This window comes from Scardinius erythrophthalmus (assembly GCF_964197995.2).
Source record: "Scardinius erythrophthalmus genome assembly, chromosome: 25".
Taxonomy (NCBI): Eukaryota; Metazoa; Chordata; class Actinopteri; order Cypriniformes; family Leuciscidae; genus Scardinius; species Scardinius erythrophthalmus.
The window spans coordinates 3,624,544-3,642,738 of NC_138245.1; the positions used below are offsets into that span (position 1 = coordinate 3,624,544).

Genomic DNA, 18,195 nt, shown 5'->3' on the forward strand with positions numbered 1-18,195 from the left:
GTTTCGGAATTTCTCTGCATTCCAAAGTTCAGGTTTGGTGAACTTCGTATGACGTTGCAGCATTCGTAGAAATGTAGCATGTTCAAAGTCTAGTAGAACATAAATGAAAGTGCAATAGTGCAAAAGTACACATTAAATCTTTCTTATTTTTCATACCCACACCAACTCATGTTTACTTCTGCTATTTTTAGTCCATTATTGTTTACCAAAACCTTAACCCAAAATGAAACATTTGTACATTTTTTAGAATTAAAAATGAAACAAAATATATATTTATTAATTGTAAAACAAAAAAACAATAATTTACAATTTTCAGGTTATAGTAATATGAGGTAACTGTATGATTTTAAAACGGTTTAGGGTTAGTTTCAGGGTTAGTACCTGGTTTTTACCAGTAATTATAATTATTATAGTAAATATATACTATAGAATATACGCTACCATTCAAAAGTTTTTTTTAAAGGAATTAAAACTTTTATTCAGAAATGATGCATTAATGATGCATATTCTATTTTAAATAAAAAAATGTTGTTCTTTTGAAATTTCTATTCATCAAAGAATCCCAGGGGAAAAACACAGTCACACTCAAATATGAAGCAGCACAACAGTTTCCAACACTGATAATAATCAGAAATGTTTCTTGAGCATCAAATCATCATATTAGAATGATTTCTGAAGGATCATGTGGCACTGAAGACTGGAGTAATGATGCTGAAAATTCAGCTTTGATCACAGGAATAAATTACACTTTACTATATATTCAGAAAACAGCTGATTTACATTGTAATAAAATTTCACAATATTACCTTTTATGAAGTATTTTTGATCAAATAAATACAGCCGTCTTTCAAAAACATTAAACAATATGACCCACTCCAAACATTTGACCAGTAGTGTACATGCAGAACAGGGCTGTAAGATAAAGTGCCCTGTAAGTACGTACACATGTACATACCAGCATCATAAACTGTCCCTGCGTGGCTTCCTGGACACCAGTTCAGGTTTGTTGACGTTGGTTAGGTAATGCTTGACTGGTTTAAACACACACACACACACACACACACACACACACACACACACACACACACACACACACACACACACTGATGTGAAACTATCTTTACTCCTAGAGATAGGATTAATTGACACACATTTGACGACAAAAAGATATGTATGTTTATGTCTCTTGGCTCTCTGAGTCTTTTCTCTGGCACGTTCTGTGCCATTTTTTTGCTGTTTTGCGCGTGTGTGTGTGTGTGTGTGTGTGTGTGTGTGTGTGTGTGTGTGTGTGTGTGTGTGTGTGTGTGTGTGTGTGTGTGTGTGTGTGTGTGTGTGTGTGTGTGTGTGTGTGTGTGAATGTCTCTGTTGTAATCTTCTGAATTTGATCCCTTGGTGTCTCCCAAACTCAATTTTGCACGACACAGGGAGTGTGTGTGAAACACACACTTTAAATACATGCACACTGATAAATGCTAGCTATACATCAACCTACGAACTTGACATTGAAAAAACAAACTGATCCACCTCTCTCTGCTTCATTTTAATTGTTTTGTTTTAACTATAAAACTATATAAAACATAAAAAAAAAAAAAACTATAAAACATAAGTGAATGCTGTCAGGTCAATACAACATTCCAGTCATGATACATGATACAGTGTCATTAAAGTCGGCATGAAACAATTTGCTATCGTCTTTTCTTCCCTATTGTAATGTATATCTGAGTGAAACTGCTTCTCAAACAAGAACAAATGTGGGCGGGGCTTGATTTTGTCTGTGGGGAATTGATTGGATGGTTGTAGTTTGCTATTGGTGGATCTCATGTGAGCGACAGGTTGCCCCGCCCTCGTCATCAGAGAACAGAAGAGATGAGCTGTCTATCTCTCTAGTCTGGGATAATTGTAAAAACATCCACTTTCAGCTCGTGGATCACATGTCTTTTTGCTGTGAAATTTTACAGATTTTTATAAAGTAAAGGTATAAGAATCATTTTATATAGTTAGTAATATTTCAACATAAACACTTACTAGACTGAAGCAGCTTAAGTTTACTTAATTATCCATATATCATTAGAAAAATCATGTTCAAATGCGAGTATCAAATATGATCATCAGGCTTTTGAGGAAGGTTTACTACATCTCTCAATCATTGTATTGCATTGCATTATTGTTTTAAAACTACAGAGCTTTGATCATAAAACTAAGCATTTATTTAAATATCTTTCTAAATTATTGGGAGTGTTTATATGCATTTTTATAAGTAATCTGTTATACTGTTATGAAGATCTCATTGGTTTACATTACAATCAGAATTTCATCTTTTATCAGCATCTGCACCAAATTGCTTATTTTTGCTCAGTTCGGGCCTCTGAATAAAACTGAGGAGTTTGAGCTTCATATTCTCACTATATCATAGCCATAAAAGCCATCAAATATGATACTCAACAAGAAACACATATGCATGCCTTTTTAGAAAATTTGTCTAAAGGTTCACTTAAAAAAAATTATTTGTATGTATATGTCAGGCTTTACAGGGTTAACTTCGACAGTCTGATTAAATAATGCATCAAGAAAAAGATCTTTGCACATAATCACACTGGAAGTAGAAGGTCAAGTTGAGGGCATTGCATTGTGGGATATAGTGTTATGTGCAGTGTGTTCTCTACATCTTTTGGCCTTAGTAGCAGCATGTCATCGTCTCGGTATGCGTACGGTCACCGTTTACAGACTGCATAATGCAGGAGTAAGAAGAGTAGTGTGTTAGCATAGCCAGTGAACATGCTTAGTGTTGCTTAAATGAAAAATGGTCATCAATGTTGGAAGTCTTGGTTTATTTTCAGTCTTAAAGAAAGCTTCTGATGTGTTTAGACTCAGGGAGTCTGGGAAGCGTGTCATGGAAACAGGAAGGAGATCTTTTTCTCCAGGGAAAGATGAGACCGGCAGAGCTAAGATGATGTCAGGCTTTTCTGTTTCTCTTTTCACTCTTTTACTGTAGCATTTTCAGACCACTTCATCAGCCTCTCAGTTGTGTGTGTGTGTGTGTGTGTGTGTGTGTGTGTGTGTGCTGTTTTGATGTAAAGCCCAAAGTATACTTAGTTTTTTTGCACTGTTGTATGCATGGCCTTTCAAACTATACTCAATTTGACGTCTAGGCGCACACAGGTGGACATTATGACAGTTGTTGTACAAATGCGGGAACTTTCGAATCTCCTTGCAAATCTCTCATCCATGTAGCCATCCGTTGTTGTAGCCTGCATGTGTTTCTCTCTGTTCTGTTTATTCAGTTTTTTCTTTGACTAGTTGTGAATCAACGACCCAGAAGCACTGTTGCCACCTTGTGGACGAACAAATTACTTCGTGGCAAAAAAATAATTGAATGCATGTGCATATTTGTACGCAGTTATAATAACAATCCTAGGGTACGCATAAAAAGTGATGCATACTTTGGGCATTTATTCATTCTCAACACAGTGCCGAAAAGTTCTCTCTCTGCCTGACAAAAAAAGTGTGAGAAAATTTCATTCGGATTTCTAAAGGTCTTGGGAGGATGCATTTAGAATTTGATGCATTTGAGTCAAGATAACACCGATGATAACACTGTAGCTGGATCTTGGCTGGGAGGGCAGAGGCAAAATGTAGTTATGAAATTATTCTATGACTGTATGAAAAAACTGAAGCTTTAAATATATATAATATATATTTATAATATATATAATTTAACCAAAGTACCTAGATGGACAACGATTTTGACTCGTCAGCTGATGATAATACGGGTTTAAACCATTTCAAATCATTATCATTTAAGTCCCAGTTAAGTGTTAGTTCAACCAAAAAATTAAATTATCCCATAATTTACTCGCCCTCAAGTCATCCTAGGTGTATATAAGTTTCTTCTTTCAGCCAAACACAATCGGAGTTATATTAAAAAATATCCTGGCTCTTTCAAGCTTTATAATGGGAGTGAATAATCCACACGACTCCAGGGGTTAATAAAGGCCTTCTGAAGCAAAGCCATGCATTTTTGTAAGAAATATATCCATATTTAAAACTTTTTAAGCTATAATCGCTGGCTTTCGATAACAGCCTTACATGAGTCTAGTTCCGGCGGAAGAGTGACCTCTGACCCGACGCATGACGAGTGACCTCTGACCCGACGCTTGACGGGTGACCTCTGACCCGACGCATGACAAGTGACCTCTGACCCGACGCATGACGAGTGACCTCTGACCCGACGCATGATGAGTGACCTCTGACCCGACGCATGACGAGTGACCTCTGACCCGACGCATGATGAGTGACCTCTGACCTGACACATGACGAGTGACCTCTGACCCGACGCATGACGGGTGACCTCTGACCCGACGCATGACGAGTGACCTCTGACCTGACACATGACGAGTTACCTCTGACCCGACGCATGACGAGTGACCTCTGACCCGACGCATGATGAGTGACCTCTGACCCGACGCACGATGAGTGACCTCTGACCCGATGCATGACGAGTGACCTCTGATGAGTGACCTCTGACCCGACGCATGACGAGTGACCTCTGACCTGACGCATGACGAGTGACCTCTGACCCGACGCATGACTTTTGACCCGACGCTTGACGAGTGACCTCTGACCCGACACACAACGAGTGACATCTGACCCGACGCATGACGAGTGACTTTTGACCCAACGCTTGACGAGTGACCTCTGACCCGACACATGACAAGTGACCTGTGACCCGACACATAAAGAGTGACCTCTGACCTGACACATGACAAGTGACCTGTGACCCGACACATAAAGAGTGACCTCTGACCTGACGCTTGACGAGTGACCTCTGACCCGTCGCACGACGAGTGACCTCTGACCCGTCGCACGACGAGTGACCTCTGAGCTGAAGCACAACGAGTGACCTCTGACCTGAAGCATGACGAGTGACCTCGGTTCGTCGCACGACGAGTGACCTCTGACCTGAAGCCCAACGAGTGACCTCTGACCCGACGCACGAGTGACCTGTGACGCGACGCACGATGAGTGGCCTGTGACCCGACAAATGACGAGTGACCTCTGACCCGACGCAAGACGAGTGACCTCTGACGAGTGACCTCTGACCCGACGCATGACGAGTGACCTCTGATCTGACGCATGACGAGTGACCTCTGACCCGACGCATGACGAGTGACTTTTGACCCGACACACGACGAGTGACCTCTGACCCGACGCATGACGAGTGACTTTTGACCCGACGCTTGACGAGTGACCTCTGACCCGACACACGACGAGTGACCTCTGACCCGACGCTTGACGAGTGACCTCTGACCCGACACACGACGAGTGACCTGTGACCCGACACATAAAGAGTGACCTCTGACCTGACGCTTGACGAGTGACCTTTGACCTGTCGCACGACGAGTGACCTCTGAACTGAAGCACAACGAGTGACCTTTGACCCGACGCACGACGAGTGACCTCTGACCCGACGCACGATGAGTGACCTGTGACGCGACGCACGACGAGTGACCTCTGACGAGTGACCTCTGACCCGACGCACGATGAGTGACCTGTGACGCGACGCACGACGAGTGACCTCTGACCCGACGCTTTTTCTGATTGATTCTCCTGTGTTGGCGTAGGTTTATAAATGATTTACATTACAAATCTGGTGAAATGGCACACGTTGTGTTCCCAGCAACCCAAACTCAAGCGTCTGCAGAGATGGAGTTTGTAACCCGAGCTGCTGAGACGCTCCACGCATGTAAATGATAACAGAGCAACACTTCGCTATGAAACACAAAGAGCCGCTCTGAGAAACACGTAACCTGCTCGCATGTGATTAATTAGAGCATCACGCTTTACTCTAAAACCCGCACCGCATACTTTTTTAATTGAATTACAGACTTTGTGATTTCACAATAGCACTAAGCTAAATTGTAATTGTTTTAAAACTTTAAAATAAATCATGCAGCCTTACAAAATGGTCTAATAATGCTGTTCATGCATTCTCGTCCGTGGAATGCACCACTTCCGGTGATTTGCCGGGTAAATTGCAATCAAGGATTTTATTGTTCAATGGAAAAACGCTTATCGAGAAACTGAGCTTTGCGTCTATATTCTGTGTTCATCTGCTTGCTTGTACATATAATTAATAAGTTGTATATTGAATTTGGTCTTTTAATATGCTGGGTGTTCCTTTAAGGGTGTGATGTCACGTGAAAACTATGAATTGTACAACTGATTAGTAGAGTCAGACGTAATTTCTGCGTTTATTTCCAGCAACAGGAACAGGATCCCACTAACCTGTACATCTCTAACCTGCCCGTGTCCATGGACGAGCAGGAGCTGGAGGCCATGCTCAAGTCCTTCGGTCAGGTCATTTCCACTCGCATCTTACGGGATGCTAACGGAACCAGCAGAGGAGTCGGCTTCGCTAGGTACTCCATCCATCCATCCATCCATCCATCCATCCATCCATGTATACAGATCCATCCATCCATATATACACATCCATCCATCCATCCACATATACACATCCATCCATCCATCCACATATATCCATCCATCCATCCATCCATCCATTCACATATATCCATCCATCCATCCATATATACACATCCATCCATCCATCCATCCACATATACACATCCATCCATCCATCCACATATATCCATCCATCCATCCATCCATCCATTCACATATATCCATCCACCCATCCATATATACACATCCATCCATCCATCCATCCATATATACACATCCATCCATCCATCCACATATACACATCCATCCATCCATCCATCCACATATATCCATCCATCCATCCATCCACATATATCCATCCATCCATCCATCCATCCATCCATCCATCCATCCATCCATCCATCCATCCATTCACATATATCCATCCACCCATCCATATATACACATCCATCCATCCATCCATATATACACATCCATCCATCCATCCACATATATCCATCCACCCATCCATATATACACATCCATCCATCCATCCATATATACACATCCATCCATCCATCCACATATATCCATCCATCCATCCATCCATCCATCCATCCATCCATCCATTCACATATATCCATCCACCCATCCATATATACACATCCATCCATCCATCCATCCATCCATCCATCCATCCATCCATCCATCCATTCACATATATCCATCCACCCATCCATATATACACATCCATCCATCCATCCATATATACACATCCATCCATCCATCCACATATACACATCCATCCATCCATCCATCCATCCACATATATCCATCCATCCATCCATCCATCCATCCATTCACATATATCCATCCATCCATCCATATATACACATCCATCCATCCATCCATCCACATATACACATCCATCCATCCATCCACATATATCCATCCATCCATCCATCCATTCACATATATCCATCCATCCATCCATATATACACATCCATCCATCCATCCATCCATATATACACATCCATCCATCCATCCATCCACATATACACATCCATCCATCCATCCACATATATCCATCCATCCATCCATCCATCCATTCACATATATCCATCCACCCACATATACACATCCATCCATCCATATATACACATCCATCCATCCATCCATCCATATATACACATCCATCCATCCATCCATCCATCCATATATACACATCCATCCATCCATCCATCCACATATACACATCCATCCATCCATCCACATATATCCATCCATCCATCCATCCATCCATTCACATATATCCATCCATCCATCCATCCATCCACATATATCCATCCACATATACACATATATCCATCCATCCATCCACATATATCCATACACATATACACATATACACATCCATCCATCCATCCACATATCCATCCATCCATCCATCCACATATATCCATCCACATATACACATATATCCATCCATCCACATATATCCATACACATATACACATCCATCCATCCATCCATCCACATATCCATCCATCCATCCATCCATCCACATATATCCATCCACATATACACATATATCCATCCATACACATATACACATATACACATCCATCCATCCATCCATCCATCCATCCGAATTTCACAACTTTTCCCACCATTTATTAGTTTATCCATGTCTTTGTATAACAGGATGGAATCTACAGAGAAGTGTGAAGCCATCATTCAGCATTTTAATGGAAAATACATCAAAACCCCACCAGGAGTGCCAGGTAGACAATATATATTTGATTTATTTTATCTAAATTCCAATTAAAGACATTTTGAAGCTAATATTTTGGTTACTGGTTGCTTCGACTGTAGTACCTTCAGAACCGTTGTTATGCAAGTTTGCTGACGGAGGACAAAAGAAGCGACAGAACCAGACAAAGTACCTACAGAACGGTCGACCCTGGCATAGAGACAGTGATACGGTACGAGCGAGTATTTATATTTACATATGCGAGTACTCATACAGACCCTGTGCATTTGATGTAAAGTGTAAAGTTAATCATATTCATTTCCACGTTCAGGGAGGAATGACGCTCACATACGACCCAACAGCCTTACAGAACGGGTGAGAACAGGCTCTCAAAGCCTGTTTTAATGCATCTACTATTTAATGTGTATATTAAAAATGCTTGTTTATTTGCCTATATATCATCACGTCTAATTTAAGTGCTGATGTTTAAGCTTGATTGTTTTTGCTGATTATTTTCAGGTTTTATTCTTCTCCGTACAGCATCGCTCCAAACAGAATGATCGCTCAGACCTCTCTGTCTCCATACATGCAATCACAATTACCGTCCTATCAGGTCTGCTTTTTTCCATGTTCATCTCTCTTTAGTGTGTAATGATGCTGTTTGAGCATATTAAAGCTCTGCAGAGTTCTTAAAGTCCGCCTGTAATCAATCATTTTATCCCTTAAAATTCATCTTTGATCACCAAAATGGCATATTTAAACGTTTTTTCCTTTAAAAAAATGTGTCATGCCTTAAAATAGCTTGAATGAAACTCGACACCCTTGCCTCATTTAGTATGCGTGATTCTATGAATATGCAAATGAGCCCCGCCTCCACTCACTCAGCTCAGAGATCCACTGGTTGACGATCACACGTTGATCTGATTGGTTACAAGGTAGTTTGTGACGTCAGAAACACCAGCGATTTCAAAGCGTGTTTTTGAGACTGTCTTTGGTTCACTGCAGTTTTAAGGAGGAAATACTCAGCAATGCTGTTGACTTATGAATTTACACATGGTTTGTCTTAAAGCAGATTAAAAACACCACATAGACACATAAACAACATTAATAATAAGCTTGATTTTCACCACAGGGGAACTTTAAGTCCCTCCAGCGGGAGTTATTCGCTATATCAGTGTCAGTGTTTCTGAACACCCTGAAACGTCTTGAGTTTCTTGCGGGAACGAACACATCAAAATATTCCTCATTTAAATAATGAATACGTTGAATAAAGGGGCGGGGCCTGGTTGAGTTAGTTAGTAGTGTGTTAAACTGGTGGTTATGGTAAGGGGCGGGACATCTCCCAAACACTTTCAAAGCGCTCGACTAATCACAACACACTGCTCCAGCCGGCCAATCAGAGAACAGTGTGTTTTTCAGAAGGAGGGGCTTCATAGAGACAGGAAGTAAACAGAGCGTTACTGACAGACTGGGAAGAGAGGAGCCGCAACAATGGAGAATATGAGGAAATAATCAACATTCAAGCAGGAAAACCTGTTCTAGTAGAGCACAAAAACACAATCAAGACTTTGTAAAATGGCATAAGACGTGCCGTTTAAAATAATTATATCAGGTCACTGTACACATACTCACACAAATATTATAGAGGAAAACATTTTTTTGTGCAATATTAATCAAAACACATTAACACACTTATAAGGTCAGAGCAAAATGGTTTACTGATAATGCTTTCCTACATCAACATCTTCTGTTAACTTAACCTCTTCCATGTCTGAGCAGACCTTCATTTCTGAATGTCAGTCCAGATTAGATTTTTTTCATTTTTAGAGATACTGAGCTCAGTCTGAGTGTGTGCCAAAGCCGACAGCAGCCAGATGGAAGCTCACAGTGACTCAGCAAGCGTTGAGGGAGAATATCAGACCGCAGGGGCTTGTGGGAATTCTGACACCTTATTGAGAGCGGATGGATGAACAGGCAAAAGCTAACACTATTCGCTGAGGTCCTGTAGGTCTGACACGCGTTTAAAGCGCACTGAATGGCCCATTAGAGGAATGGTAGCGGCTGGTGGGTTTTAAAATAAAGAGGCATACAACATTTGACCTTCCCAAGGATTTTTTTTTTTGACTGCTTTAAAATTGCTTTTTTGTTCACTTTTAGACAGAAAATTTACTGAAAGTGACATATATACAGCAAGACAATAAAAAAAAATTGAACTCACCTAGTCCTAGCCAATCACTTGAAGCAAAAATCCATCTCTACTCTCCATCAGTGGTAACAGTTCAAACTAACATCACATAATTTACGTCTCGTCGATGACTAGTTGATATACCAAGGGAGGAGGAATAGAAAATTCGCTGCCATATGCTGTGAAATACTCGATGGTGATTGGCTATTTTTTATTTTTTTTTTATCAACGGAGGTACAAGTCTCCAGCTAAATATTACAGGAATAGCAGACCCAAAAATTAAAATCATCATCATTCATTGCATCCTTTTTTTGTGTCAAATTTATAAAAGTTTGGTGTAAGTTTTTTTGTTTAAATGTTTTCAAAAGAAGTCGCTTCTGCTCACCAAAGCTGCATTTATTTGATCACAAATACAGTAAAAAATAATTTTGAAATATTGTGAAATATCATTACAATGTAAAACAGCTGTTTTCTGTGGTGAATATATAGTAGTGTCATTTATTCCTGTGATCAAAGCTGAATTTTCAGCATCATTACTCCAGTCTTCAGTGTCACATGATCCTTCAGACATCACTCTAATATGATGATTTGATGCTCAAGAAACATTTGTGCCATTTTCGCTGCTAAACATTTTTTATGGAAACGTGTTTACTGTCAAAAGTGAGTGTGAAGACATTCATAATGTTACAAAAGGTTTCTTTTTCAAATAAATGCTGTTTATTGAACTTTATATTCATCAAAGAATCCTGAAAAAAAGTTGATAATTAAGTTGATTAAAAAAATTTAAGCAGCAAAACTTTAAAAATTCGTAATAATAATAAGAACCATTAATTATAATTGAGCACCAATAATAATTGATGATAACTGAGCAGTAAATCATCATATTAGAGTGATGTCTGAAGGATCATGTGACACTGAAGACTGGAGTAATGATGCTGAAAATTCAGCTTTGATCACAGGAATAAATTACACTTTACTGTATATTCTGTATATACTGTACTATTCACATAGAAAACAGCTATTCCAGTCCTGTCCCATTCCAGTCACGAACGGCACCATCTGGCATTAAATGAGCAGCATATGGATCCAGGTGCACTGTGGGATAGCTAATTAATATTGGCTGGTATGGTGCATTTGAAGTCAGGCCCAGTATTTCTCCAGTGTCTGCAGTGTAATTCTGTGAAGCTGAAGTGTTGAGAGATGTAGGGGAGTGTGCATGATGAGACAGGATCAGCTTTTGAGGAGATATCCATGTTTTTTGTGTCTGTCTCCACAGATGCACAGCCCGTCCTGGATGCATCATCAGTCGTACCTCATGCAGCCCGCAGTGAGTGTCACCTTTGCTTTACTGTAGCTTTACATGCATCATCTCTGGGTTTATAACATCTCTCTCTCTCTGTGCGTAGGGGACCGTTCTGACTCAAGCTATGGATCACCCGATGTCCATTCAGCCCACGTCTATGATGGGACCCCTGACCCAACAGCTGGGTCACCTGTCTCTCGGCAGCGCCGGCACGGTGAGCTCTTTCACCTTGAATAGATCCTCAACAGGAGTTTGTCTTTAGGGGCTTTTGCACCGGAGGAACCTTTTCATAGTTCTTAGAACTATTGGCGGAAGTTCCCGGATTTTGGCGTGTTTGCACCGCAGGAACTAGGAACGATTTTAGTTCTAGGAACTCCTTTTGGAGGAAGTAATTTAGCTCTAAATCAGATCAGAGTCTAAACCAGCACTATAGGAACTACCAGAGATGTTAGTGTTCTCTGATTGGCCGAACACACGCGAAACACCAGCATTTTTTAAGATGCAGTCCGTAACTTTTTTGGGTTAAAAATTATCCAAAATTATTTTTTGAGCAAGTACATGACCAGCCAGTGTTCAAAACTCTCAGCTTGCCTTCGCTCGGTTCAAAACGGTAAGCTTGTAATAATGTTTTTAACTCCAGTGGTACTGGTGGATTTCCCCGGGAAATTCAAGCATGTCTTTGCGTCATTACGTCACATCTGTAGACATAAAGAAGAGTCTCGGCTAGTCGGCTATGAGTGTGAGGATGCTGGAGATTTATAGCCTTTTCTCACATCACTTGATATAATTACACTTATCAATTTGATGGCGGATCTAGAAAGGTTCAAACGACAATCACTGGAGATTCACCCGTTGTAAAATGCGAAAGACTTCGGAGAAATAAAGACACTGCAACCGGCCCATGCGAAAACAAGGATAAATATCGGAAGGGCATTAAATGTAGTCACGCAATGCTGATGTTGTTAACATTAACAATTTGAGAACAAAGTATAATTTCCACGGTTTGGCATGATATGATAAGCAATCGTTAGATTTAATCAGCGTGATTTACTGCAATGCTTTTTTCCCCTTAGTTGGTCAGAACAAAAGTGGATGTTATGTGGTGACATTTTCTGGTGAAAATTCTTATGTTGGTCATACTTCCAGAAAGTAGAATCTGTGATTGCGAATGCCAGTATCCACATCGACTGACAGCCACACATTCTCCTCAAAACATTGGATTCATCCGTGCTGTGCCGTGCCGAGGCACAACCCACGTAAAGTTGATAATTCCGCGAATAACTGCAATTGCAGATTTCGAACAGAGATGGCGACAAAGAGGAAAAACTACAGACTGCAGCTTTAAAAAAGCGGTGTAAACACACAGATTACAGCAGCCTATATATTTACTCCAGAAACTAAACAGTGATAGATGGACCTCCTAACATTTACGCTCAGGAGAAAATCAAACGCAACTTTGAGAGGACCAAGCGAAACAGGATTAAGTATTTCTGCTCAGCTAGCGACACTGGACATCAACCACACGGCAAACGCTAATACTTTTTCATTACCGTCTTTCTGTATAACAGTTCTGTCTAATAACGTATTAGACAGGATTATTAAACAGATCGTAAACTAATGAACGTGGAGAATGCGAGCGCTGTGAGCTCAAGTTCTTGCGTTCTCAGCGCCGTCAAAATAGAAGTCACAAAAACAAGCGCGGCGAATGCAGGAAAATGTTCCTATGGGAACCTTTAGTTCTCAGGGAACCGCTCTGGTGGCTCGTTCCTAGAGCTACCCGGTGCGAAAGCCCCTGTAGTTTTAGAATCTAATTACTATCAAAGTGCCCCTATTAAGCTTTTTGGGATATTACCGTTCATGTGGTGTGTAATAGAGCTGTTTGTGACTGTAAAAGATCTACAAACTTTCACAGATCAAAGTGCAGATAAATTGGGTTTTTGTCTCCTGTAAGAAAGAAGTGATTCTGAACTGAAACGAGTCGTCAGTAACTCCAGTCTCACTTCCTGCTGAATCTGCGTCGGTTTGTAACAGATTTGCATAATGCCAGTCTATGTTCTTCATTGGCTGCCGTGAACAACGTCTACTTTGACCCTCAAACACTGTAGTTTATCTGAGACTGGAAGAGTTTGGTTCGTGTTGTTCATGTGGAGAAGACGCTGTTTTCTGCTGACAGAGCAAATCCACTTTGATGAGATTGATACGGTAAAACCGACAGCATCGTTACTGTTCGTATCACTGAGTATCAAGAGCTGAGGAAGATCGATTAGCATATCTAAAATTTCTGACACGGTCGACCAATCACAACAGACTGGGTCATCTGACCAATCAGAGCAGAGCAGCTCTCAGAGAGGCGGGGTTTAGAGAGACTAAATCTTTAATCGAACCGTTTCAGACACTGAGAGAAAAGAGCTGATGCTGCAGTGGAGATTATGAGGAAATAAAGTGTTTTTTGAGCCCATGTATGCATGTAAACCTGTTGTAGGAGACGCCAAAACAACATTAGGCACCTTTAAAATTGCATTATAGGGGCACTTTAAAATGCAATGGAAAGTTTTTAACCATTGTTTTATTTATGTTGTCTACAGTATATTCCTAACACAGCTATGCAAGGAACGTACATCCCTCAGTACACCCCAGTGCCTCCCTCTAGTGTTACATTAGAGGTACGACAACCGTTCATCATCACACACTGCTTTACATGATGAACTGGTTCATTACTTACATGTGATTCATTCTCATTCTGTGTGATGTAGGAAAACAGTGGACAACAGCAGCAGGTTTCCATGGAGACGCCTTCGGAACACACTAATTATTCCTATCAGCACAGCAAATGAAGCTTTGGTAATACAACACATAAAAGATGGGAAACGTTCAGTATGCTGTCTATCAAATGGCCGATTTGGCACTGCGGCTTATATTTTTATGTTGGCTTGATAAAGCTTTCAAACATGAACTCCTTTAGAGTATTTAACTCTCTTTTATCACTAGCAAAGCTTAGCAACTAGCCTAGGACATGCCAACACCATGGTAAATCATGCTAGAAACATGTTACCAATGTGTCAAATCATGTTGCAACATGTTAAAGTCCGCGTGAACCGGAAGTTGCAAACGACTTTTCTCCAGTGTTGTGACGTATTTCCCAGTGAAAAGGAATATTGAACAGAGGGCAGGGTTTTACTTTAGCGCTCCTCCTCTCCATCTCTGCTCTAACAGACTAACGGTTTGAGGGGAGTGGTTAAGCGTTGCCCAAACCAATTCCTCAAACCTACGTCATCAGAGAAGGTCCTCCATTGCAGAGAAAAAAATTTTTGTGGATTGACTTGCATGGATGAATTGTTCACCACAAAACGATCAATTTAGGCAAACAAAGTAAATATGGTCAATTTTGATTTCATGTGGACTTTTAAACATAATAGCAATGTGGAAAAAAATGCTAGCAATGTGTTAGCAGTGTGTTAAATCATGCTAGCAACATGCTAAGACATGTTAGGAATGTGCTGATCATTAATGTTAGAATGCTAGCAACACATTAAAACATTCTATCAATGTGTTAAATAATGCTAGAAACATGCTAGCAATATGCTGAATCATGTCGGCAGCATGTTAAAACATTCTAGCAACGTGCTAATTCATATTAGAAACATTCCAAAACTATGATAAATCATACTAGCAACATATTAACAATGTGCCATTTATGCTAGCTATGTGCCAAATCATGTTAACAATGTTAAAACATGATAGCAAAACACTTTTAAACATGTTAACTTGTTAATTTATGCTAGCAATGTGCTTATTCATGATAAAACAAAATGATAACATTGTGATAAATCATGCTGGCAACATGTTAGCAATGTGCTAATTCATGTAAACAATATGCTAATTCATCTTAGAAACATACTAACAACATGTTAAATCATGCTAACAACATGTTAAAAATGCTAGCAACATACTAGCAATGTGTTAAATGTTAGCAACATACTTGTATGTGTTGGAACATGCTAGCAACTTGGTAAAACGTTAGAAATATGCTAAAATATAACAATGTGTTAAAACACATTAGAAACTTGCTAGCAATGAGTTAATAGAAAATTGGCATATCTGAATTACAGTTTTTACAAGACACTACATATAATCTCTCTCTCTCTCTCTCTCTCTCTCTCTCTCTCTCTCTCTCTCTCTCTCTCTCTCTCTCTCTCTCTCTCTCTCTCTCTCTCTCTCTCTCTCTCTCTCTCTCTCTCTCTCTCTCTCTCTCTCTCTCTCTCTCTCGCAGGTGCTCTACAGTTCTGTGGACAATGGAAATCTCTCTGTGAGATTTGCAGATTTCCACAGACGGAAGAGTAGCAGAGGGGATACGGATCACAAAAGGATCTTGTATCTTTTGTAGAACAGAGACCGAGAAGGACGTCACTCATCTTTTGTTCAACTCCTCTCTCTTCAGGTGTCACTCGGCCAACAGTGGGAGACTGTGCAAAAGAGCTATCCATTCATCTATTTTGATAACAAAACAGAAAAAAGCATAAAAAACAAAGATAATTTAGAAAAGGCTAAGGAAAACACAATGTGTTCTTTTATGCACGTTATGGCAAATTCTTATTTTTAAGAACTAATTCTTTAATATGGGAGGATGAGAAAAGAGAAAGTAAAAACATGTCTTTTATTTTTTTGTAAAATATGCAACCTTTTATTTTTTCGATTTGTTCTTTTGTTTTTCTTCAGTCCGCAGCAGTAAGATATTTTTGTACAGATGCAAACAGTGCATTTTTGTCCTATTTTAGAGTGTGTCGTGTGATGTTCTGCTGAAGAAACCATTTAAAGCCACTTCTTCATGTCGTACCATTTTAAGAATCTATAAAGAAATAGTGATAAAATCACTCTAATTCGATCATCACTTCTCTGAAAGCATTAGACAATCATTAAATTATTATTTATTGAAAAAATTATCTTTTTTTGGTACATACCAGGGCAATACAGATTTGTCTTTCAAGTTCAAATGAACTATTAGATGCAGAAATAGATAGAATATCTGATATTGTGAGATTATCCGGTTATTTTTGATGCGCTTCAGCTGTTTAAGCTTTTTTAAACATAGTAATGGAAACGAACCAGATTTTTGTAGAAATGTGTTTTATGAGGGGCATTTTAAATCTAATGATTACCTGTGAAACAGTTTGTGCCTAACGTTACAGTGTTCAGGATCAATTCATTTTTATTTAAAATATGAAAATGTAAAAAAGTATAATTAATCATTTTAGAGTTAAACTTCTGTGTCCTCCCTTCATACTTTAGCTAAAATGCATTTTTTTGGTGTATGTATTGCCACCAAATCTTTCAGGTTTCCAAAAGCGTTGGAAATATGCATTGTAATGTACATAGTGTTTCATAAATATTACTTTTATTGGCTTACAGTACGAAGGTCTAGAGGAAGTGACATTAAGTGGTTTGTTAGTATCACAAATATTTCATGAAAGTGATGATAACATATTGACTTGATGAAGCTTCTCAATACAGGACTGCCATAGTTCAGCAATCTTTCCTCATGCTGTAATAGAGCATAAAGCAGATATGTAATCAAAATCACCAAATGGAAGGAAAGATTCGCTGTTATGTTGTTTCACTGGTATGAATCTATTGAACACATGCAGTGGGGCAAAATAACAATGACAGGGGAAGAAAAGCAAGGCATTGGAAGGTTCATTGTTCTGCAGTTTTATTCAGTGTTTTTGTCTCGTTTTCAAGTCACAATACCTAAATGTACTAAAAGGAAAGTCATGTTGTATATATGCCGCGCTGGCCGATGTGGCGGACATCTTGGACTTGTGTAGTGATGGGTGAAACACGGCTTCGTGAAGATTCAAAACCTTTGTGAATCATTTGTTTCGGACCAGTGATTCGTAACGCTTATCAAGCTGCCGAAGTCATGTGATTTTTGTAAACAAGGCTTTGTTACATCACAACTGTCTAGAAATGTTTCTAAATTTCTATAAAAATAAGAATTGTAGTTAATAGTCACTTATTGGTCTGATTAACCCAGTTCTTAAACAAATTTAATAAAACAGCACATATTATAAAGGCACTTAATATTTAATGGTGTTCGATGTTTTGTTAATTGCATTTAATAGATTATACTTTCAATAAAGCATTTGCAATTGGTTTATAAAAGTTTTATGCATGTTTCCGCTGCATGTGCACTGTTCTGACCAGCAGGGGTCATCAGTGTGTGGTGTTTCCAGCGATTCAAACCAGTGAATCATTTTGTGAATCAATTGGTTCAGATGATTCAAAGTTTAGAAGAGCTTTGTTTCTCCCATCACTAGTCATGTGATCTTAAATTGTTGGCCTAATTGAGTCAACCTACCCAAACAGTGTAATTTTTTTTTTCAGAAAGTAATATTAATTTTTTTAGTCGTCCTTTTTTGACGTTTATTTTTACTATGACAAATATATATATTATAACCAGGGCTTGACATTAACTTTTTTGCCCACCAGCCCCTGTGACTAGTGGTTTTCCA

The 18,195-nt window shown here is 39.5% G+C and overlaps 1 protein-coding gene across 1 annotated transcript in view; it reads left to right on the plus strand.

The window, feature by feature from the left end:
• Positions 1 to 17,840, plus strand: part of rbms2a (RNA binding motif, single stranded interacting protein 2a) — a 60,591-nt gene extending 42,751 nt beyond the window's left edge. Inside the window, exons 5-14 of the mRNA XM_081357769.1 lie at positions 6,262 to 6,419; positions 8,150 to 8,229; positions 8,321 to 8,430; positions 8,530 to 8,573; positions 8,718 to 8,811; positions 11,660 to 11,710; positions 11,790 to 11,900; positions 14,272 to 14,349; positions 14,440 to 14,527; positions 15,957 to 17,840. Coding sequence (XP_081213895.1) covers positions 6,262 to 6,419; positions 8,150 to 8,229; positions 8,321 to 8,430; positions 8,530 to 8,573; positions 8,718 to 8,811; positions 11,660 to 11,710; positions 11,790 to 11,900; positions 14,272 to 14,349; positions 14,440 to 14,520 — 807 coding nt within the window. The 3' untranslated portion in view covers positions 14,521 to 14,527; positions 15,957 to 17,840. The remainder of the gene's footprint in view (positions 1 to 6,261; positions 6,420 to 8,149; positions 8,230 to 8,320; positions 8,431 to 8,529; positions 8,574 to 8,717; positions 8,812 to 11,659; positions 11,711 to 11,789; positions 11,901 to 14,271; positions 14,350 to 14,439; positions 14,528 to 15,956) is intronic.
• Positions 17,841 to 18,195: the final 355 nt, after the last annotated feature.